A 25,992-nucleotide genomic window follows, 5' to 3' on the forward strand; every position below is an offset into this window, starting at 1 on the left:
ATGTTACTGAGTAAATTAAGGCTTTTCTGCTCGCATATTAAATAGTCTGTATTTACATCATATGTTTTAGATGCACAGCAGTGTTGCCTAGTTCAAGACACGCTGCTGAGGGTGTGTAAAACCTATTATAATAATTTACAGTCATATTGAATTGTATCCTTTCTTACATAGAGATCTAACTTACCACAGAGTCAGTTTAGGATGGTCTCATTACATCATATTGCTACACAACTTGCAGAATAAAATGGTTGGCTCAATCCAAACCCCAAAAGTATACATAAAAATCCAATGACAAGTTCCAGGAAATTCTTTTTCAAGTTTTTTCACAAAGTTCTTGTCAGTCATCAGGGACTCTGATTAATATGGATCACTTTCTTGGTGAATGGAGCAGGGCAGTAGAAGGAACATTACAATATACACTTGCAGCCTCTTCCTTAGAGTTTAGTCACCTTCTGTCTTAGCCTGTAAGTCAACAATAGTGTCAGGATAAAGAAAGGACATAGAATCTCTCCTTAAAGGAAGTACTATTTGCTGGAGAATATTTCACCTAAAGGGAAGGTCAAGGTAGGCCAATTAACCTTCTTCCTATTTTGGTCATCTTGGCTGCTGATATCTTGCATTTAACTACATTTTCTCCACTAAGGAACTTCTATCCAAAAATGGCAATGCCATATCCTTCTTACAATATAACAGCCACTTGAGACTTTGATAATGATATTTTACAGGAATAGGGGTTGGCCAGTAAAATGTGGAACACCAGTGTGATGAGAACTACCTGTATGAATTGGAGCTGCGCAGCTAACATGCCTAAGAAGGCAACTGCTCTTTTCCATTTTTGGTGCATGGCTTCTTCCTACCCTATAAAAATTCTCCAGTACTGCACATACCCAAAAGTTAGAATGAACAGAAGTAGCAAAGCAACAGGAGAGCCCAAGTTCTAGAAATTACACTCAGCTAAACAGTAACTACAGGCACATAAAAGTTTCTAAATACGTGGCATGAACAAACAAGTAGATTAATTCATTTTAGAACGTGTTACTTTCACAATCCAACTTTAAAGCATTTATTCTATTTCAAAGAAAGACTTCAGCTCAAACATCAAGCTTTGAGGTAAACAGATGTTGCTCCTAGAATATTCCATTGTTCAGGGGAAGATAAATATTTTATTATTTTTGTCAAGATAGTACAATCACAATAGTCCACACAGAGGATCTAAATAGCCCACTCTTCCTTTCTACTATAGGACTTGAAATACGTCTCAAAGCTCTGACGATATAATTACCTGATTTTGCCAAACAAATTAACCTACTTTTCTGCCCCAAGTACTTCGCTAGACTAAAAAGAATAGTAATGACATCCAGGAAAACCAAAACATTAATTACTCCTAGGGAGACATTTCTAGTCTTCCACCGTGAAAAGCATCTGTTCTTCCCCCTGCTCCAATCACAAGAAGAACTCAAGCTCTACCAACAAAGTCGTCTCTCCCCCAGTGCCTCACCTTAGCTTCATCTAGGATATCAAACTAATTCCAATTCCATAAACTAGTGTGTGTCCCTCCCACTCCTGCAGTGCCATACATTCTTCTGTCCTGCTGCAGAAAACTGACCGCTTCCCCAGCACAAGGCCATCATTTCTCCAAGGGGCTATTTTCAGTTGAAAGTTTTTTTCAAATTGTCAAACAACCAGAATTAAATGTGGTTGGAAGGTGAAAGTAGTATGAAACACAGTGGAAATATCAAAATTATCAACAGCTTCAGAGAAGGCAAAGCCATGCAGTCCTTTATACTAAGCATGAAATTGTAGAAGAAGCAGATTGTAACAGTGCTGGAAGAATATTTAATTCCTGCAGTCACTAAAATACTCAGTGCAGCTAATCCAACATGAATAACACCAAGTCAAAAGAACTGATGCCTAATTTACCAAATTCTTTGAAAGATGACATATCTCTAGGTCAGCAGTCAGGGAGGCAAACACAAAGAGTATACAACACATGCACAGTCTAAAGCTACCTACAATTCTTTACTTCTACTAGATGTTGGGTTTTTTAAGTTGTATTTTGTATGTGTAGTATAACTTTCTTGAAATGCAGCCATTAGTAACAGCCATACTTTGTTATAAGTTTTTGGACAAAATATTACTGCAAATACAGTAAAAATGAAAGCTTGTTAAAGTTATTTCCATTATATGTATAAAAAACCCTTCACTTAACAGACTAGCAAATGTTAACATCTTCTACTAAAAGGGGATCTATCTGTCACTAGAAGAATTTTAAAACCAACTTATACTTTGATATTTAAAATGATTATTAGGGAGCCAGACTCCACTCAGGATTCCCAGTTAATCCAGCATCACTACTAGTCAGGCAGAACTCAAAATACCATAGGCCCAGTGAGCATCCAGGAAGGAAAAAGTGACAGGGCTCTAAGAGGACTCTTAAGAGGCAACAGATGTTTCCTTTTGTCAGATGGAATCTGTCAATATAAATCTTTCACAAGACTTCACACCAGGAAGCTGGGACAGGCAGTAACACTGAAGCCCAAAACTCACGCAGTTTGTTTTTTTATATAATCTTCAAAAAGTACTCTCCTTTCCCTAAAACAAGCTGAAGCCTAAAAAGATGAAGCCTACCAACAGGTACCAAATATGTTTACAACTTTCCTGTGTCAAAATTACTTCTTTTGGAGACAAAACCAAAACATATAGGAAGCTATTCACTTCTTGGTTTAGTCCTTCCTCATAATATGGAACAGACTTCAAACTAAGTTGAAGGAACTCAATCTAGTTTAAAACCTTGAGCAGTGAAAAGTAATGAAAGAAAACTTATCAAAGCCAGGAAAGCCATTTTACACCACGTAGAAGCAGACAATGATGACTCTTTTGAACTGTGTCGTATTTTAACTTCTAGCAGCAATTATTCCAAGTCACACTGAAAACCATGGATGTTTAATAATAAAAAATCCTCAAAATACAAAAAAAAAAGATGTGCTATTGGAAAATTATTTTCCATAAAATTAAATGTATACCTTTCTCAAGGGATGTCAAAACAGCCATGCACAAAACTGTCTTGTGCAAAACCAATTTTACTTACAAAAATTCAGATATGATGATTAAAATATCTGTAGTAACAAAACCAGTAAATAAGGCTACTAGTGTCTCTGTAACAAACTTTACCTGCTGAGGATAATCAGCAATATAGAAAACTAGATTTGAGTAAAAACTCAAACACTTAAGAGTTAACACTTAAGAGTTCTAGACACTGTAATAGTGTTCATGTGCAGTTCATCCAGCAAAGACAGCTAGCCATTATGTTTCTAAGAACATGGGCTAAAGTCTTGTTCCAATTTATGTTTTGGACATCAAAGATGTCCTATATCCTTTCTTTGAAGACAGAAATGTAACATTCACTAACTTCAGATCTAAATACCAGATGTTCATGGACCAGCTGTTGAAAATTGCCTTTCAGTGTTTTCAGGAAACTCAACACAGTACTTACATACACAGCAGCTGCTTATGCTGGATAGGTTTTTTTCAATACTGAAGTATTTTTCTATCCATCACCAATCCAATACCTACATAGCGTGTTTGCTAGACAGGATAGAATAGATGGGCTGCCAGGAAAATGAAAATACCTTTCAGATTTTCAAAATATAATTTGTTGCATTAAACTAAAGAAGAAGTAATGCTCTACATGGCCAAAACCTTAAGATTTTCTCACCTATTATCCTTGTCAGTGCCATTATGTAATATTCACTGGGTTGTTTTAACTCCTGATATTAAGAGGTCTTGAGACAAAAGTTTCAAAAGAACCTCAAAACGGAAATGATTTCTAAACTATCATTGAATTACTGAGCATATCAGAATTCTTTTTTACAGACAATAACTGATGGCTGGATTTTAAGAAAAGCATTTAAGAGGTGATAAACTGAGCCGTCTAGCTAAGCTGTGAAGCATGAAAGCTGTGCAGCCCATCTTGCCATGGCAGCAGCCCACTGGGTCACAAGTGAGACGCTGGATTATACATGGCCTCCTTTCTTCAATTCTACTTGCATGTTCTTGCAAAATCTGAGCACTGAGCTCCGTTCTTGTTATGTTTGATTGTCACTTCATACAGAAAAGTGGGCTCAGTTTAGAAAGATTCAGTCTCATCGCTAAGAGACTGAGTTGTACTAATTCCTCTGATTTTAAGGTAAGGGCTGAGAAAACAGGCATGCAGAGTTTAAGGACAGTACAATACAGTCTGCAAGGTGTCAAATGTGTTTTTTACACTGCCAGTTTATAAATAATCATCAAAAACTATTTTTGTTAAAAACTATCTGTACGTTCAAAGACATTCACTCAAGGTATGTACAGCAGAGTAACTTACCTTAGTATATTAAAAAAAAGGCAGTAAGAGCACACTGAGGACTTGTGCATGAAATTATCTTGCCATGTTTCTTGCAAAATTCTTTAATAATTTAACAATAAATCCACATGTTTAATTAAACCAGCTGGTGGCACTCTTGTGCCACTGTTTTGGATTTAATATCACAGTTGAGAAACACTACAAAATCCATTTTTAAATGCATTCTCTGTCTCCTAAGAAACAAACTAAAAATCAGGGAAACTCAGTATACTATAAAATTAAATGTATACCTTTCTCAGTGTTCAAAAGAGAGCTATATGCTTACAAAATTTTGTTGAAAAGATTACTATAGCTTCCATTTCAACTACATCCCTACACTGAACTCTTTAGACTCCAATTTCAAGAATTAGATTACACTATTTCTAAAAGAAAACTCAAGAATTAAAGATTAATTTTTTTTTTTTTTTGTAATTTTGACCCAGAGATGGGGAAGGAGAACTGAAATTTTTTCCAGTCTCTTTTAGATTATGCATTCATATGGAACTTATTCATATGGACACAATATGATAAACATCTAACTAAAAATATTAATTTTCTGCTTTCTTTTGCAAAGGGGGTTGTCTAACCCAGCAAAAAAGAGGCTCAGGAGACAACTTATGTCTCTACAACCACCGGAAAGGAGGTGTAGACAGGGGGGTGACAGTCTCTTCTTGCAAGTAAGAAGAGATAGAACAAGAAAAAAGGCCTCAAATTGCACCAGAGGGGGTTTAGACTAGATATTAGAAAAAAATAGTTGCAAAAGAGGTTATAGTTTATCCTTGTTAAAACCTCAGAAAAGGAAAATAGGCACTGAGAAACTGAAGCAGCAGCATTGGGTAACAGAGCTGCCTGACCCTTGGCACACAAGGTGTTTTCAGAGAATCAGAGTGGGTAAGGCTGGAAGGGACCACGCTTGGTCATCTGGTTCAACCTCCCTTGCTCAAACAGGGTCATCCTAGAGCTGCTGATGAAAATTTTGTCAAATGATACTCCTGAGAGAAATTTTCCATGATTGGACACTGTTACAGGGTGATTACTAGTCATCTACATTAGACAAAGTATTCCCAAGAAAGGAAAGGAAGGTGTGTGTCATTTAACATACAGATGTTTTTCAAGACCTCTGCACATCTGACATGAAACAGACGATGCTCCTGCCAATAATCTAAGTCTTGCTTTGTGCTTTCCCATGCAAAGATAGCCAAATTTGTCTGAAACTAAACCTTCAGAATTCAAATTGTAAGTCTCAGTGAAGCCTGGAGCATCACAATTAAAAAAAAAACCCTCGAGGCCGCAACCTCTCCCTTCAGCTGGATTGCACACTCTGACTCTTGAACCAAAGACAGGCCAAGATCAAGAATGCCTGGGTCCATGGGAGAGTACAGCAGTCTTTAAGCTGCACTGCCTGGCTGCTGCAAAACATGTTGGAGCCAGACAAGGGAAGGGAGAACCTGGTGCAATTACTCTGTGCTCAAGAGTAGCCAACCCTCCCTCCTGGGACTCCATTTCACTGCAGACAATTGGAATTTAAAAAAAATTATTTAAAATCTTAACTTACAGCAAGTATTTATTAAATACTAGGGACGTTTATAACTTCATGCTAGTCCTGATAGAGTAACCCTGGTGAAATTCACTGTAATTTAAGCAACATGTCTGCAGACATCTCAAATGAACAAACTGCTGCTCTGTGTGCATGAGGTACCCTCAGTGCTAGTCCATCACCTCCCTGGTCAGGCTGGGATGCTCCCCTGCTGAACACTAGTTACTTATGACAGAACAGGAGAGAAAGGATTGCAAAAGCCGGTGAACATTCCGTTCAAGCTTCGTTTCAATACTGCTTTTTAGAATTTTAAGATTAAACTGGTGCAAGAAAGAGGCAGTCCTGTCACTACCCCAACCACGTGCTCTCACATCTCTTCTGTGGACAGCAATAACTTTGACCATGTGGTCCCACGGATCAATGAACAACTAATTCACAAGGATTATTTTCCAGGGAAAGTTGCTCCAAATCACTAGGCAGCTGCATAAACAACAGCTCCAACACAAGACAGGGCAAGGCTGCCCAATTCATCAGTAGCATGGATCTAAACTGCATAAACCAAACATGAAATCCCAAATACAGTCTGGCAAGGAGGAAGTTCCAAGAAAACCCTAAGAAAAAATAAGATGAAGTATAATTTCCCAGAAAATTCTGGTCTGATCAGTCTAAAAAAAGGTGCACTAAGCGGAAGATCTAGCCAAGAAAGGGAAAAAAAACCCCAAACTATGACAAATTGATTCCTAACTGCGTTACTTACAGAATATCAGAGACTTCATCCTGTGAAGGGCTCTACCTGTAGCACAGAAAACAAGACATCAAAGCAGCTAAGAAACCTAAGAAGTAAGAGTACATATAGCCTTAATCAAAGCTATAATTTAGTTTGAATCTACTGCCTCATACTCTAAGAAGTAACTGTTTTAAGAAAAATTTAATTTTATGGCTGTTGACTTCTAAACTATAAATTCTACCCAAACTGACTGTAGACATAAAGCCACCCCAAAGATCCACCACTATAAAAGAATGGGTATACACAGCTGGGGAGTTAAAAGTCACAAATCTGCCCTATTTGTTAAAAGCAGGTAAGCCGTGTGAATGAAACAAAACCTGCATTCATAAAGCAAGGCATTGATGCGGCTGGTCTAACATATTGAATAACTTGCAAAAATAGACTAATTAGTGTCCAACACAGGCAACTAACTAAAGCTGTACATTGGTTAACTAAAAACAAAGGCTTTACTTTGCATTTTCAGGCTTTTATTATAGTATAACAAACTAAACACTAAATTCTATGTTATGGTATAATAAACTAAAGCAGCGTGCTCAAGACCAACACAGCTAAAAGGCCAGTTCTCAATTGTTTCTCCAGAACATGAAGTCTTATTTTGGGGGGGTTCAAACTCCTTTTAAAACCTCACAAACCCTAGTTTTCACCCTATAATTCAGGAATATACGTAACTGAGGAAAACAACAAATTCTTTTCTCCTCTTATGAGTTTAATGTTCCACAACTGGTGGCTGTGTTCCCAATTTTTGTCATCTGTCCCAAATTTCTTTTTTGGCAACCTGAAACAAGAACAAACAAGTAATCTGTTTCTAACTTCCTACAGAGTTAGTATTTCACATCTCTAATTGAATCAAATGTTGCAGAGAAAGTAAAGAAATTTGTTTTAAGCAGAATGATGTATCCATAAAGAAACTGGCTGTTTTAAAAGCTCAATAATTAATCATCACTAGTAGAGTGATATCTTTACTGGAAACTGCAACCAATGCATGCAAGTCCCCTGCAGCACACTTTCAGCAAAGTTTGGTAGCATCACAAGGCAAGACTTGTGATTCCTTAACTCAGGTGTAGTGGGTAGATCCAAGAGTGTGCTGCCTAGATTTATTTGGTCATTCATCTACGGTATTTTTTTCTTCTGTAGACAGATCTGGTAAGAGAAAGAACCTCTGAACAACCACTTACTTTCTTGGCCTGTCTGTATTAATGACACAATTTTTTCTTCAACAAGCCCTTCATAAACACAAGTATATTTCTGAAGTGCTGTGGAACAGGCATAAAAACAAAGATTAATTTTAAAGCGTGCTTATTTACCCAGCGTTTGGGATAGCAGAGTGAGTCATACAGTTGCTTGTCCACAGAAGACTCCAACCTCACAGAAAAGCCCAAAGCACAGTGTATTTAGGCAGAGACAATGCCTCTGGTGTTCACACTTACACTACCAAAGTATACCCTAACTGTAATTTGTGAATGGATACCAGCCTTGCCAGCCAGAGGTGCCAAACAAGCTATCGATTACACTGGCCATTCTCCTGCTCCTTACAGGGAGGGAACTTTCAAGCTTATTCATCAGTGTGTGGCAAAGCTGACGGAAGAGAAACTATTCTTACATGTTTTATGGTTTCTGCTACACTTTGATTGGTTATCTTCTGTGTGGAAAGGTTAAGTCCATAGCTACAAAATAAGTCAGATACACTGAGTGGAGAATAAAGATTTACCAATGCAAGAATAATGTTTAAATTCTTGTTTCCTTTTCATGTATTTTAAATCTATTTATCCCAATTTTTGAAACCTACCATTCCACGCATGTGCAGTAAACAAAACTTTTAGAATGCTTCCTTTGGATCTCCATTGAAAATGCTTCAAAAAATTAAAATTATCCCTTCCCATCATTTGCTTTGCAGATTCCATAAGTATAATGTGAAAAAAAAGTTTATGTGCTAGTTTGCAGGCATTGGGAAGAGTGTATTAACCATCCTTGGGTTCTAGCGCATCATATGACAATTATGCACAGCCAAATACATTTGATTATTTTTTGAAATACATAAATATTGTTTATAATTTATAAAATCATATGTTTATCTCAGAGAATGCTTTGAAAGCTTCCAAAAATCTGGCAAATGAGGAGCATTTTACATGTATTTGAAGAACATTTGAAAAATGGATGGCTCACTCTTATGCCAATGAAACTGGAAGCCAAAGTAATGTTTCAGGATGACAGATACGCACAATTTTCCCTTACTGTTGACTTACTAAAGAACACTTTGTGACTAATAACTGGAAAAAAAAGAAAGAGGAAGAAATGGTCTAATTGTGTTTCAAATTAAGTCTTTCCATTGACTATTTTCAGCTTAGGAAAAGCGGAACTGGAAATGCTCCAGAATAGACTTTGTACTCTAAGCTAAGGACATAACACAACTGGCAGGAAATGAATTTTTTTTTAACGTCTTAGAAGAAACACAAACCAAACCTTTGCCATGTCTTGTTTGCTGCTTATCTGTGACTACTCTCACAAACTGGAGTCTAACATCCGTCACATCTGCTAACCACACAACACGTGGACCATAAGGAAAAGTACTCAAACTTTAAGCTCCCAAAATACAAAAGCCAATAGTGTTCTATTCCTGCAAGAGCTAAAACAGATCACAACTCTTCTTTAAATCACCTACAAATAACAGATGAGATTCAGCAGTCCAACTCTATTTTAAGACACTGTTGCCTAACATAGACCATATATATCATCAATTTATTTGTCTGCATACATGAACAGTTAACTGCCTTTTGAAACAATGCAGCATTTAGCAATCTCACATAAAACATGATCCCCAATAATTTTAAATGGGTACCAAAGTTTCTGTGTTATACCACCGCACAGGTAAATGAAATACTAACGTGTCCACATAGGAACTATAGCAAAACTGCTATGAAACACAAACTTTATTATTCCTTATGTCCATTTCAAGTTTATCCCATAGGGTTTTTTAGCCAGTACAGATTTATTTATGTGTACTGAGCTTACATGACTACTGCCATGCCTCCAAAGCTCTTTTTCCTCCCCTGAAATAAACAGTAATGTTTACTCTACATTGCCTTCTCTGTCAAGTGAAGCAAAACCATGTGGCTTTATTGCACTGGTGCTCTCTTCTTATGATTTTTACCCCTCATGCATCAAATATAAATCTACAATGAGTTTAAACTAAAAAAAAAAATTCTATTAAAAAAAAATTCTATTAAATTAAATCATGTAGTGTTACCAGCTAAATTTTGCATTATCTTTGTATGTGCAGAATCTCTCAGCTGTGCGAACTGGGTTACAGACATAAAGAGGGCGAGGGTGATGCTGAACTGTGCCAGACCAGATGGCAGACTTCAAACTTATCTGCAACCTCTTCACTGAGCGTGTGCAGGACAGTTACAATGACTGCCCTGAATGGAGCCTTTCACCCGCCAGACACAAACAGCTACATAAGCATCATCAACACAGATCTCTATTCTCTCCCCTCCGCTTTCTTCTCCTACTGTAGCACAGCTCACTGAAAACAGAGACCACTTCTTGCTGGCAGAGGGACCAAAGGAAGAAGAAAAAGATAATGTGGGTGGAGGCAACAAGTTAGTCATTGAGACGTTATTTCCCCTACCTTCAACTCATGCTATTACTTCACTAATTTGGTCTACTTACAAATAAAGTAAGCCCCCCACAGAAAACAACATTTTAAGGTGCAGGCCACTCATTGCACAACTAAAAGCAGAGAAAATGAAATGCAACCTACCAATTTAAGAAAGAATGCTGTTCAAGCAAGGATCTGTGAAGTCATTTCATCAAACATAAATTTCAATTTAGCAAAAAATTATGGGGGTTAGGGTGGGGTGAAGACAACTTTTCCTTTTAGTCAACAATACTTAAGGGGAGACTGAAGACAAGAACATAAGTGTAGTCAGAAAACACTTTGTACCAACAAGACAAAGTCTCAAGACTACAAAGTGATAGTCTTTGAAAACACCAATGTTCACAATGTCTAAAGAGATAGCACCAAGAAAGGAAAGGAGGAAAGGAAGAAAATTAAACCATGATTACAACTAATAAACCCACAGTTTTAGACAACCAAGGGAACTGCAGTAAACTCCCCTGGAAGTAGCCTAAAGATAAATCAGAATCAGTACAAAGATGGTCCTGGCCAATATGACCACTGAAAGTTATCACCTGGCATCATGCTGATAAATCTGCGACCCCAGGAACTGCCTACAGCACAGGCTGCCAGGAGGAAGAGGAAGACAAGACACTAAGGTGCCTGTCCAAATGCTCAGGCAAGAACTGAGTAATCAATTACAACCAACGAGTGAGTTCCTGCTCTCCCTTGCAGTCCCCAGTCCTTGGCTACAGCCCTGCTAACATGCATCAGTCCTCTGAGCCTCTGCAGCTCACCTAAATAACACGGAATGAGACCCAGAGCAGAAGCATGACGTTTTGGTGTACTAAGTACCAGTTAAGTGCCAAGGCTGGGACAAGGGAGGAGATGAGAGTCTAAGAAAGAACTGCGAGGAAGGAAGGATGAGAGGGAAAAGGAAGTCATATCCTCCCATTTCTGGTCGTTGTGGAATTGCAGCCTTTTTCTGTAATATTGGTCCCTATTACCAGCCAGAGAGCGTACTAGACCACACATACCTTCATACCAGTGCATGACTGTTCTTTTACAGATTTTTCCTATGCTTCCAGGTCAGAGAGCAGAACTATTTTTAAGATAGAATACTAAAGTTTATAACTGCAAAGCCTAATTTCCTTTTTCAGACAAGCATTTCCTCCCATCAAAACTGTCTTCAATTTTACTCAGGAAGATCATAACATGAAGTTGCAGCAGAAAGGATGACTTCTTAAAGTACCTATACTGCCTGGAGAAGACAGAAAGTATCGGTCAAAAGGGCAGAGCCGCCAAGACACTGACCTCTTTCAGAAGAGCCACAGTAGTAAAGAGAAATTTTAAAGGTCAGCTCACCGACAGGCAGTTTCAAGGAAAAAAAAGAAAAGAGCTAACTTCAAGCACTACTTCAGAACAACAAATCTCAAAACATCTGCAGTGACCATGAATAAATAGCCTCTCCCACTTTCTGCATAAAAACTGTTGGGTTTTTTCCCTATATGGACATTAGGACTTCTTCAAAAGCTATTTCCTCAGAGGGATGTTTTCTATTAGAAGCAGCACCATTGAGTCAACTGTGTGGGTGGGATAGTACAATTCAGCCCTATTGGTAAAAGGTGTTTTGGTTCACAACCTAGCCAGGAGGATTAACAAACCCTTAACTAGTTTTTGGGCACTAAATGAATGACATCGGAAATAAACAGCTTTGTTGATACTCCAAAGTATCAACATATACTTTGATTATTCAACATAAACATGTTGATTATTCCAAAGAATCCATTTAAAAGCTTTTTTCATTTTAAAAACACCACCACAGAATCTGTTACAAACTCAAAAAATAAGTGATTTCCCTTTCTCTGTTCACCAGTGATGAGACAGGAAACTTACTTCTCAGTAAGAGGTCCCATCCCATCACATAACAATTTTAAGACTAAATAGCTGAATAACAATTCTGTAAACCTGGGGACGATGTCTCAGAATTGAACACCTTCCTCAGGCTACTGAAATGAAAAAAGAATGGATAGAGCCAAAGCAAACAGCATGGTTAATGAGTGCAAAGGTTTCTGTTCTCAAGAGAAGAGCAGAATCTGGATCTCAAATTACTGACACTTTGTGGTTACCTCCTTCAAAGGAATCCATCACTCTTATCAACTTATCTGGGCAGAGAAACAATAGCTACATTCTTATATGAGAAGCAATCACTGGGTTTGTACAAAGGCAGCCCTCACATGCTTTTGAGAAAAGCTTTTGAGGATGATTTTGAGCCTTGCAGGCAGCGTCCAAGAGCTCAGAAAACAACTGAAACAGCAACCAACACTTGCAGCAATACAGATGAGCTTCCCGTGAAGACAAAGCAACTTCTTGACCTCTGTCCCTTGACTCACCAACAGCAAGTTAATTAAGGGCAGCAGGTGGTTTGTTGATTACTCATGATACAAAGGTTTGGAAAAACCTGGGAGACAAGAAGGGCAATTTTACTGATGCCTCAAGCATATAATTCCCAAGGTAAAAGAGAGAATCTAGAGGGAGATGTGCAAGAACAACTACAGAAAACACCTTGCATTAAAATTCAAAAAAAGCATAATTCATGCTTTTCTTATGCTATGCAAGCTGGAGCAACTAATTCACAAAAGTCATCCTTTTATAGCCTGAGTAGAGACCAAAATGCAAGACCGCCTAACTTTCTACATCATAAAGACAGACAGATAATAATGAATAACAGCTGGAGATGCAAAAAAACCCAAACCCAACCCCACCCCCCAAAACAAAACAAATGAAAAAAAAACCAAACAAACCAAAAATAAGCCTTATCATACCATAAAAAGAAAATTATTCTCAAATAAACAACAATATAATCAATGTCATAGGCTGAGCTTGAACACTTAGGCCTACAGCAATAATGCAAAGGTTTGCATTTTAACTTTACAAAGAGCAAAGGGCACACTTCTATCTGTTCTGCTTCTCTCAGTATGAAATCTCCAATACAAGCATACTGAACACAAACTTCTTAGAAAGTTGACCTAAACTGTCATTCATTTCTCACCATTTCAAATAAAGATTTAAATCAAAGTGTGACCTCAAGGAGTTGATCATAAGACTGACAAGGCCTGCATCGTTCACTTTACGTCAGATGAACATTTATTGAAGTGGTGAAGAACCATGCATTCAATACAGCCCATTCAGATTAGTTTTGATTATTGATTAGAATAGACTCAGCTTGTTCCAGTTTTCTCTCAGGAAAGAGAACATGCATATTAGTACAACTGACATTTTAACAGGTCAGATTTCTGTTTCAGAGAGTATTTCTACAAGAGAACTTCTAAGTTTTAGTTCTCAAAGTGCACTGGAACATTTTCCACATTTTCTCTCGCAAGTTACCAGCACTTGCAATGTTCACTGAACTGGCTGTCCTTACTGAAGTTTCCTCTCTGATTAATCAACGTCAGAGCATCAAAATCCCAATCGAATATCTGCTAATGTTGTATTGTAGCCCAGTTATTTTTCTGTGTTGTGTATTGCTTCAAAGAGCTCCTCCTGTCACATTAAACAATATTAAGTAGCAGCAAAATAATGGTTTAGTATAGCTCCAGATAGACACCCATAGATTGCTCCATGTATTTCAGGTATTAATCGTAGTGTTACAGGAATGGAGTTTTGTCGATTGTGTTTTCTTTTTTCCACAGCTGTGCACTCCTTGGATTTAAATTAAAGGCAATATGTGATGTTTACTTTGAATAAAAATATAAACTATAAAAACATTAAAATGTATGATTGGCTTGAGAGGAGGAAGAGATGGGGAAAGCTCTTACAAAAACCAAAACACGTTCTCTTAAAGAAGTTTTCCTGCAGACAGAACCAAAACCAGAGAAACAAGTGGCTACAACATATGCAGTTCCTGTAAAAGCAAGCCTTCGATCAATCCCAGTGCACTGCAGATGTTCAGCTATGAGTGTCAGCACGGGGAATGAGGCATAAGTTTGAAGAGAAAAACCCAAACCAAACCAAAGTCTTGAATTAGTGACACCCTACCTCAGTGATTGGCTGCCCTTGCGATGTCAAGTCCAGTTCCTGAGGTCTCGTCACCTTATCGATATCCAAGGAGTCCATGCTGGAAGCTGCCGAGGTCACGCTGGAACGGGAGGAGTTACTGATGGAGCGCACCTCGGCGTCGCTCACCGTGCCAGCAGACGCCGTCCTCCTGTGCTGGGCAGCAACCACTGGCTTGGGGTCCTCTGCAACAGACTGCTGGGCTGCTTCATCCATGCTCAAGGAGGCCTTCTCCAGCTGTGCGGTGATGTCATCCAGAGACACGTTGGCATGCGAGGGTTTGGTCACCTTAGCAGAGGAGGACAATCCTTTCACGCTGCTGTGCTTAGTGGAAGGTCGACTAGCGGGTGGTTTCTGAGATTTGGGCTCTGTGGCAAGGCGTTTCACTGCAGCATTGTTTGCTGAATGAGACCCGATGCTGCTGAGCTCCTGCTCTATGGAACACAGATCAGCCATGAGGGCATCCAGATCCACCGTCTCCCCCTGATTCAGGGCTTCTGCAACAAACAAGACTTGTCAGTACGTGCAGAGTTATTTCATTTGCAACGTCTCATTTCGTGTTACCAAATTTAATGGTTAAGAGAGCAAAGCAGCAGTATTTTCTTTTCCCATTTGTACTGCAAAATACCTGTGCGCTGCTGAACAGAAATTAATTTGCACTACTCTTTTTGACCAGTGCAACTTTCACACTGTTTAGGTTAAACTCTTGCGTAAGCAAAAGAAGCCTATGAAAGTTCAGATTACATCTGAAAAGTATAAGCTTCTTTCCTGTGAACAGAATGTAAAAATGCATTTGTGTAAATATCATGCTTCACTTTTTGAAAAAGTATAGATGCTTTGGTAAGCATTTTCTGCTAAAGTAATGCAACTGCTTTAAGAAAACAAAACCAAAACAAAAATACTGTATACATATTCAAACCTTTAAATTAAAATTTCATTCTGTTTATCCTGAAAGCATTCTGGAGCTATATTTCTGCATCCTGTTCCGTAAAACAAGATGCTCTTTCTTCCCAGTTAACAGATTAATTCATTCTTTCATGAGACCAGATCCCAGAAGAAGCTTTTTTATACAAATACTACACTACAGCTCTCAGATAGTAGGGGTTGTAAAAGATACTGCTTTAGGAGACTCAAATACTTGAAAAAAAAGGACACCAGAAAGCAATGCCTTCAGCAAATATGTTCACCTCAGCTATAAGTGCATTCAAGTGTTCTTATATTTTACAATATTTTAATTTATAGTTGAAATAGGTTTTTTTCTTAAACTATATGTGATAAATAATTCAACAAACCATTCAAATTGTACATGGAGAAGCGATATGAGAAGTTGGCAAGATTGGTTTCCTGGCGGAGAGGTGACCTCTTCACTGGTGCCACAGGCTTGTCTGCATCCAAACTCTGAAAAAAATCAAAAAAAGGGCAAAATAAAACTTGACAAGGAATTGGACAAGCAAATTTCAGGTGAATGAGAATTAATTTTCTCTAAGAGAATTTTTTCAAAAGTTACTGATATATATAAAAGCACTCCTGTTTTTCAGGCTTTAGACTGAAAACAAACATCGTCATAACACAGAGATTTAACTTCAAATATGCAGTGAAGAAAAGTTGTTACACACATTCAGCTTTTTTTCAGAATCAGAAGGAGAGAAGCATTTTCCAAATCCTTTTTCTTGAGTGGTGTTAGACACTAGGTCATTTTGAAACAGACAGCTGACTTACCTATAACTATTTCTCTGCAGGAAACTGCACAACATTCAAACTGTGATAAGAGTCTAAAGTAAGGTCTAAGATATCCACCATTAGCTTATGATCATAATCATGGCATTAGCCCTTAAAAACATTCAATGAATAATCCTATTTTATTAACAGGGATTTAAATTCACTAAATTCAAATTTTTTTTCCAATAGTCTTTCATGTGAGTAACATTAAGTTATGAAAACCAACCCCGGCCAGTTTATGTAGGACACATTGTTTTTAGGAAAATTTACACAGGTTAAAAAAACCAAACCTTTCTTACCAATACACTGAGTTGTCATGTTACGATGGCTAATATGGGTGTAGCACTATAATAAATACCAGGATTTTTGTAAGTAGCTAGCAGTAGGGCACTGTGATCCAGCTGCTGACCCAAGAAGTACAGGGTCAGGAGCTGCTGGCCCTGGAGTGGAATGTGTTACGTGGGGAACCCAGCTCTTGCTGTCACTGAAACTCAACAGGCTTGCAGAACATCTGAAATTAGGCAATGCTTGTACTGATAAAGAGTCCCTGAAGATATGTTTGCCTGAAGAAAAGGCATCTTCTAGTTCCAACAGAATAAAGTTTCTCACCTGAACTTATGTTCATTTTCTACATCTTTACTCAAGCATTTCTTAAAAAGATCAAATGCACTACTTTCCCCCATAATATTTATACTTCCTGAGCTCCATTCTCTCCACAGCTTGGCCTGGACTTAAAAAAAAAAAAAATATCCATAACTATAGAGACATCAGTGAAACTGGACACTGAAGAAGCAAGTTAGGCCCTATTCCTTCAGACAGAACCCACAGACTGCTACAAAAGATTTCCTGTGAAGCAAATATATTCTGGTTAAAAGCACCTTAATGGGTTTAATAAAGTTATTGCAGATCATTGGACACACATGTGATATGCCCTCACTATTATCTGAGGACATTCTCCATAACACATAAGATTGCTAAACCAGCAGTTTGGAGAACTGCTAAAAACTGCAACAGCATCAAAAGCTTAATTCCAAATAATCATGAGAAGCAAGGGTGTGGTTTGTTTTTTTTTTTTTTTTTTTGTTTAACCTGCACCATACAGCAGGATAATTTAAGCAGATTAAATGTTAAGACACTCTTCATCAACACCAAACATTGCTCACACATGCTGCAGATTTTGTGACTTTATAATGCTTTTGTTAGACCAAGAGTTAAAGAAGGAAAGTGAATTCAAATGATTCCCACGGGCATTTCAACAATTTCAGATCTTTTAAGAAGCACTTACATCTGGGTCTTACTTTAAATCCCCTCAAAATAAACATTTAGGCAATCTGAAAGGAAGTTAAAGATGAAGGATCTCAGGGACAAAAACCTTTCCTTCTAGTGCTCTTGAAGTCAAGCTGATAAACAGCAACAAATGCTGAACTTACAGGAGAATGCACTTTGGATCTCATTAACTCTAATCACCCTCCTTTATTGGGACCTCATTGGAACAGCCCCATGAAGATTTGATGATTGTCCAAATAAATGAACTGAAACAACCAACTCTGTTAACTTGTTTATACACAACAATGTGAGGTCATTCAAAGTTTTGGGGGAAATGTCCTTTCTCAGTAGTTGCGAAAGATAGAAGGGCAACTGTCAGGCTACACTGCAGACTGTCTTGAACAGCAATATGTAGGTAAGAAAAAAATAACTTGTGTCCTACCATTAAGTAACTCTTAGTAGGTTTTAAGAAATTTGCAGGGACCAACAACAAACTGAGACATCACCCTGAAGTCCGTGTGTCAATAGTGTAGCTATAAGCCCCAAGTAAAGTATTCTTATATTTCTAGGCTACTCATACCTTTAAAAAAATAGGGCAGAAAACAAAGGGTCTAAGACCCATTGAATTGCTTTGTTATGTTATGATGGCTGACATGATGGCTATAATAAATACCAGGATTTTTATAAGTAGCAAGCAGCAGTGCAACTGAAGCTGCTGCCCCTGGAGTGGAATGTGTTACATGGGGAATCTTGCTGTCACTGAGGCTCAACAGGTCTGCAGGACAATTGAAATTAAGCAATGCTTAATGGGTCTCAGATCCATGTGCTCTTCTGTGAATATTCTCACTCAGGACCATTAACAAAGCCTATGCCTTCAAAATAGCCCACACCATACAAAACCCATCAAAGTAAGTTAAAAACCAGCAAGAATTAGTATATACAGATTCATGCCACACTCTTCCACTCATCTCAGAAGGCAGGATTCTTTATTGCCCTGCATGTGTGAACCCAGCAAAAAGAATAATTTTCTCCTATCGTGCTATATACATTTAGAACTTGCTAGCAGAGACAGTAACAGAGATGAGCCCGAATTAGAAATCCTGTTACGTGATTAGCTCAATTTTCCTTCAGTCTTCAGGTAAGATGAAGATGAGAAAAACTTCCTCTTCTCTAGCTTAATGAACCTTCGGGTATCATACCTTTGCTTAATTCTACAGGACAAACAGGGAGAAGATTAAATATGTTATTCAGGAAGAGCAGATCACACAGCTAAAACACCCCCTGCAGGCAGTCACCAAGATATGGCTGATCACCCCAGGAGTGCAGCACACCATGCAAAATGCAGTATCTGACTGTGAAGCAAAGGAAAAGCACTAGAAAGAAGGAAGGACCAAAAGAAGTCCTATCAGCTGCTTCACTGACACAAGAAGAGTACCCTGCAACAATGGTGAGTCCTTGAGGGTGCTTCAGGGTACCTTATTATGTCATCAGTGGCAAAATTCACAGATTTTTCTTATTGCTATTTAGGTGCAACAAATAAATGCTGTCACAGCTGGGCAGTGTCAAACCACATGCTTTGAGACACAGCCAATCTCTCATCAGCTGAAGTCCGTGCTGCTCTACATACATAAAGACAAAATACCAATTCTATAATTCTTGGAAGGAACTATACCCTTTGTGTATAGTTAGTCATTTGCACAACATGTTAGTCAAATTAGCATGTTGTGCAAAATGACTATAACAACCTCAGGATGGGGGAAACAAGCCAATTTACAAACCTTTAAAGATTACTGAACTGGTCACAGGCTACAGTCTGCCTTGCTGCAAGTGGCAGTGTCAAGCAGTTGACATCCAACTGAAAAGAAACATAATACTAAAAAAAAATGATTCTCTGAGATGACAGAAACCTCCCTCACCTGTGTGAGTTTGTCCAGTTCACCCAGCCAGGCCCCAAACATCTTGTCGAGATCCTGATCTTCTTTATCACTATCTTCTTCTGCACCATGGTCAAGCTCTTCATCTGACAATTGCTCCATCTGGGGGGAAAAAAAAAAAGTTTGATACTCAAACTTTCTTATCAGTGTCTAAGAAAACTGGTGTCAGCTACTACGTTTCTGGAAGTATTCCTAAATCAAAGCAAATGTCCATCCATAAACTCTATCCATAAACTGCTTACTAGTAAAGACTTAGTATGGAAGTTGTAATAGGTAATTGCAAAGCCATTTTTGCAGCTCACTTTTGCCAGAAGGATGCAGAAAATTATCAAGAACAGAGTTCACAATATCTAATATACCATCAGAAATTCATGCTGGCCTTGCATGTGTCTTCACTGCCAGCTATTGTTGGCAAAATCTACTGACATTACATTAGAAAAATCCAACTCCTGTCCAAGGAATTCAGCTGACCACAGTTAAGCAACACCATTCAACCACAGGAAGCGCAGTCTCACTGCACAGCAAATAGATCACTCTACAAATCTGTAAACAGAAATGCTTAAACAGGCCATAGAGAATGTCAGCAATACATCCTCAGAGACATTTCAAATCTTGGACACTGACCAGAACACTGCACAATTTTTATTCAACAAAGGAACTTCTCTCTGGAAGCAAAGAGTCACCATAACATCTCTCAGATTCTCCTTCATTCAACAAATTTGTGACCAAGATAAGGACAATGTTCTCCACAGTTTATCATCTGTTATTATCTCAAAGAAAAATAACCTTTTGTCTAAATCTCTCTTCCAAATGTCCTCCAGCCACTTTTATGGAGCTAAGACACACAGGGCCTTTCTATGTACACTCATACTGGAAAAGACGGGATCTTGTTCAGGAAGGAGGGGCAACAATCTAGGTAATTTGGAATCAATCAGGCAGTACAGAAGGTAAACTTCAGAGATGTGCTACAGAATGTGCAGAGACACATGAGAACATATCCCCAGGAACAGCTACACAAAAAAATCAATGGTGAGTTGAACAGCTTGATTTTGTCAATTCATGGGCTACATAGTTACTTGCTACGTAGCTTTCAGAAAGCAGCAGCTTACATTTTGTAGATTTAAAAATTACCTAGGTGCTACTCTTCAGGAGAAGACAAATCTTCGTCTGAAAGACATCAATGTCCAACATCGCGCATTCAAACTGATAAGGGATGTTATGAAAAATGATCAAGGTGATCTCAGAGAAAAAAATTGCTCAATCCACTTTTTATTTTATATGACAGGTTTTTATGCAAAAAAACCCTCCAAGATTTAAAAAGAAGTCTTTCCTTATTATTACATATTGCTTTTATTTCATTGTAACTTGATAAAATAGGTCAGAGGAGACTTCAGAGGTGATCTGTAATTCTGAGGTCTGCAGAAGCCAACATCTCCCATGGATTCAGGATACTGCCATCCAGTTGCTCTAGGCAAAGCTGATTCAGTCCACCACCCGAACTTCTACTTTCGTGGGAGAGCACAATGCATGTGCCTACTTTAAAAGAGGCAATAACATTAGAGCCAGCTTGTCATGGCACACTGCACTGCACAGACACTGAACAGATTAAATTCACCATCTGAATCTCCTTTCTTCCAACACTCGCCTTGAGTCCTGCACTCTAAGGAATGAAAGGAAGCACTTCCTAAAATCTAAGGGTGACAATGAAATTAAAATAAAACCTTGTTTTAATATGCTTATGTAATACTGCTGCATCCTTCCACCAAGACTGCAGCAGATTTTATATTCTGTAAGCCAGGCATGCCTTCCCCGGCAAGATTCCTCTCCATGATGCCTCCCGCAAGCCCTCCCACATACAAAACTGGAGACAGCATGGTAGCAGCAACTCACACTCTGCCTGAACTTCTGCAAAGCAAACCTAAGCTGTATTCCACTTTTATCCCCCTTCAAAGCTTTCCTTTACTACTTCTTAGGCTCTTACATGGACCAGAAATTCTGTAAACTCAAAACCACATTACACTTAAGGTGACATGGTCAAACTGCTGTAGAAGTGCTCACATAGCATTTCTCAACATCTAGATACATTTGAAGAAAAGAAATTTTTATTCAAAAGCTACAGGAAGCTATTAAAATGGGTGCTTTATGAAATATGATTATGAACTGGCAAATCAGATACATAGACTCTGTGATATAAGCCACTCAGAGCACAGTATTTACAGATACTTTACAATGCTAGCCTTTTCCTCTTTGAGCTGTTTTTGACACTTACTCTAGTTAGATGGACTTGTTTTGCAGTGCATTCATTACATGGCACTGTTCATAACTCACCCTTTCATAAAGAGAAAAAGCTTGCTCTTTTTACCAATATTTCTGAGGATCTAAGCCATGGAAAGCATTCTTAATTCCTCATAAAATGTTCCTTTAGCTATTTTAACTTGGCATCAGAGACACTGCTTTGGTTCCAGTTACTCTGAAGACTGAATTAGCAGCCTAAAGAAAACTTTTACAAGTGAAGTACTGTTGTGTCAGCATGTCTGGCACTGAACCCCGTAGTACTTGCCAGCTCCTTGTAGTCCCCACCCAAGCTTCCTAACATCAGCTGCATTTCCTATGAGCCTGTCAACATTTACTTGCAAAAGGCACACAGAGGTTAGTGTCTCACTTCAGAAACAGCTAATATTAAGTCACAAGTTCTGTAAAAGGAAATCTTAGTACAAGTTTCACAACTGGAAGATATCCCCAAGGACATTAATTAAAGAATTAATTCAATAAATGAGGGCAGAGACAAAATGTTCCGAAAGCAGTATATGAATTTCTTGGCACAAGAACTCAAAACATTAACCACTTCAGAAAAGAGTGCACATTCCAATCAAAAACTTCTAATTTTCCTTTTTATAGCCATTTTCTTTCTCACTGTTATTGATGACAGCAAACATACACTGCACTTTAGCACATTATGATCGAAGTGGGAGTTATCACACCTTTCTAAGGATACATCTTTATAACAAGAAATAAAACCAGCATAAGGGGTGAGAGGTTGCATGTGTTTTGTTAGGTTGGGTTTTTTTTGTTAAAGGAGTAATTTGGAATCAAATTAGATGTAAAAAATGGAGAAAGGATAACGGTTCTGATGTGATGCCATAAAGTAAGTCACTTACATTCCTAAAACATTTGCAGAGGAGCAGATTTTAAATAGTTTTTATTTCTATTTTTATTTCTAGCTCAAACCAGATGACAGGCCAAAGTAACTTCAGGATTCAAGTTATTTTTCAACACTTCACCTTCTATTCCATTCAAGTGTATGTCGAGGTAGAACGTAAAGAAAATGAGCAGCATCATTCGGGGATGCCTAGATAAAATCTGGTATCACCACAGTGTAGTCTTTCAAGAGGAAGTGAGGCTTCCTGCACTAAAGCATGGTCTATGTATCATTTCATTATCCACTATGGACTGTGACAGTCTATTCTGTCTGTTTGAAATGCAATTTAAACAGGCAGACTCATAAGCACTCTAAGTCAGTGATCTAGTTTCCGAAACAGTTCATTAGATTTTACCTTTAAATGCATGAAGCACAGTACTCTAATACTAGATTATGAAAAATTATTAAGGCTTTCATTAGAGTTTACCAGTTGTAACATTTAACCATAACCTACTACTTTAAATTACAGTATAAAGAAATAAAAGCCACCAACATTTTAGGGGGAAAAAACCAGAAAGATTTACTCTTTCAAGATGATTTTTATATTCTTAGTACGCCAGGACAATCATGAGATATTAAAACATGAGGAAAGATGAAAAGCCCAAGAGCAATGCTTCAGATATACCATTTCAATATTTTCAAGAAAAGACACCACCACAGAATTCTGAAACTAAGCAACAGTTTTCTTTATATCAACAGCATTGGGAGAGAGTTATCAAAAGTGTTATCTTAAGTGTCTCGCACTTGTCCCTGGCAAGAGGGAAGTGTCTTGCACTGAGACCCTATCCTGCACACTTGCATGTTGAGACAGTAATTCCTACCTTAAATCAACCAAGTTGATTGAGACAAATGAAGTTTTTTATTATATTAACAATGTCTCTTTATAAAGAAAATAATCTGCACTGGAAAAAAAAGCAGTTGTAAAATAATTAAGTTGCAGGTTTTCTCTATACCACAATTCACTGATGATGCAGCGACTGAGAGAAAGAAAAATAGAATTCTGAGTTCAAATGGAAACACAAATGTGCATAAAGGGTCGGCAACAAGAATGTGTTTATTCACTATAATTTCAGAAGCAGTATAGTAAGAGTTTTGAACTAGAGACGCTTAAGAATGTTCAAAACCAACTGACAGCATAAAACCCCAAAATGACAACATACCATCTTTCAGGCAACTGATGTTTCCACCTTCAGCCTTTCTTACTATTTAAATACAAGCTTGTACAAGGTCCTGCTTGTTCCTGAAAAAACAACTTGCCTTCTAAAAACAACCATTGAATCTGTTATAAAGCTATTTTAGGGATGCAATAAACAAGACACAAACGTTTGAAACACCATCTCAAGAAATAACTGGTGTTCTGCATTTTAAAATCTAGCCTCAAGTATCATACAGCATACTCTGGTTTAGGAAACATACTCTCTCTAGACCTCATCTGGATATCCAAGTTCCTTCATTTGTGTTATTATGCCAATATCCATTTCTATTAAAAAGTTGTCTATCATAGAATGCTACACTAATATACCAGATGAGCACATAAGCACAAAGTACACACATAAATATCAGAGTAAGATTCTCACAGGTTTTCATCTCTAATATTCATTCACCTGACTGCTAAAAGAAACAAGGCTACTTGAACAGAAAAAAAACCTAAAATGCTTTCACAAAACTGACAGGCAAAGTTCACATCCCTGTTCCATGTTTCTAGACATTGCCATAATTAACGTCATGGTAAATAACGATAGTACTTTGAGCACATACATTTCTTTGTATCACATTAATACTCTGTCCATGTGACAGGGACCAATCAGATCTGGCACACTTCCCAGTCAGAGATTCTTACGCTGTAACTGACACTAACACTCCTCTTTGAATTTAATACTGCAGCAGTATTAAATTAAAAGCCAATGGCAGTGCAGATCACTTGCTTTAGTATTTCTGTGTTTCTTCTTAATAAGCATAAAGTATTCTGAAAATAATTACTCCAGAAGAAGGTATTTGGAGGAGGATTAGAAAGTTATAGGAAGCCCTTTGTGCATTATCCAATGTTCTATAACCCAGTTTATGTTAAAAGTAATCTAGATGAAGACCTGAACAAAAGAGCATTTGTTTTCTTTAAGCTACAAATAGCATAGTAATAGCTGAATACATCCCAAGGCTTCTGCAGCACAGACATTCCAATGCCTCTCAAATTCAAAAACCGAGATACAAATCTGTCAGCCAAAGAATTCAAATGAAAAAATCTTCTGTCAAGTGAAAGTCTGTTTCAATATGTTGTTTTTACCCAACTTGGAATTTCATTTTTCTTTTTTTTTAAAACCATGCTTCAGGCAATAGTTTTCCAGACTTGGCATTAACAAAACAAGGTGAAAACACACCGAATGTCTGATACAAGATAAATCTTCAGACTCTTCATTAAAAGCAAAGAGACATTTCATAACCAATACTCTGAAATACTGTGGCGATCTTCTGAAATCCTGGACATCAATAGAAGTTTCACAAAAACCAGTCACATGTCAATAGACTGCAGATATAATTAAGGTGTATAAAGCATTCATCATTACTGTGACAACTTTAGATTTAAGTCTAATATCTATTTCCTGCCTTTCTTCCCTTACTCCCTAGCTGATGAAGGTGTTTTTCTTTACATCTACACATTATCTGCCACAATTCAATTGATCTGTACAGCTCAACTACATTCCAACCATTAAGGAAGGAAGGGACTCAGTATTGCTCTGGAAAATTGTTTTTATTTAATTCCACGCTTATTTTTTTTAAAAAAAACTAATTAGTAGAAATTTGGAAATAGCATTGGCAAAAAAAAGAAACAGATGTTTACACACATGGGTTAAGCGGTTCTTCAAAATTAAAATAGGTCATTGTACTTGAGCAATAACTACTATTCTTCAAACAGAGGAAGTCAAGAGCAGAATAGGCAATGTACAAGACTTATTCAGAGCAACTGAGAAGAAAGACAATTCCAGAACACGGTGAAAGAGTTTAAGAGCTATGTACAATTTGAGCATATTTCTTTTCAAGACTTTTACTTTATGTCACGCAGTTGATATGGACTGCAGAACTGCAGCAAGTCTGCAAACCAGGCATCCTCACTTTATGGTCTTATTTTCAGGTTTAACTGGGAGATGCAAAACTGGACAGTCCACAATATTCCCTCCTTCGCCCACTGATCTGTGCAACATACAAAAATATACCTTTGAAACCACAAAAAAGAAATCTGCTGTCTGAAAATGCATGTTTTGAACTGCACACAGGCTACAGTTTTAATAAAAGATCAACTAAGGCTGCTGAAAGTAACAGTTATTCAAACATCCACAGTGTGATTTCTAATGCTCCTCTTAAAATTAGGAACATGCCTGTGCAAGAACTTGCATTTGCCTCCAGTTGTTTGTATTTCGAGCCCAGTCAAACAACAACCTTTTTCACTAAGCTCATAAAAATATTTTTCTTTACATTATTTATAAGTTTGTTATATAAATATT

The 25,992-nt window shown here is 37.7% G+C and overlaps 1 protein-coding gene across 3 annotated transcripts in view; it reads right to left on the bottom strand.

The window, feature by feature from the left end:
* The window catches only part of RAPH1 (Ras association (RalGDS/AF-6) and pleckstrin homology domains 1), an 87,266-nt gene that overhangs the window by 35,968 nt on the left and 25,306 nt on the right, over positions 1–25,992 (bottom strand). For all 3 annotated transcript variants that reach the window (XM_040068992.2, XM_058421290.1, XM_058421291.1), the window contains exons 2-4: positions 19,279–19,398; positions 15,670–15,775; positions 14,360–14,874 (exon numbers count right to left, since the gene is read on the bottom strand). In XM_040068992.2, the coding sequence (XP_039924926.1) occupies positions 14,360–14,874; positions 15,670–15,775; positions 19,279–19,398 (741 nt within the window). The remainder of the gene's footprint in view (positions 1–14,359; positions 14,875–15,669; positions 15,776–19,278; positions 19,399–25,992) is intronic.

This window comes from Hirundo rustica, chromosome 7 (assembly GCF_015227805.2).
Source record: "Hirundo rustica isolate bHirRus1 chromosome 7, bHirRus1.pri.v3, whole genome shotgun sequence".
Classification (NCBI taxonomy): Eukaryota; Metazoa; Chordata; class Aves; order Passeriformes; family Hirundinidae; genus Hirundo; species Hirundo rustica.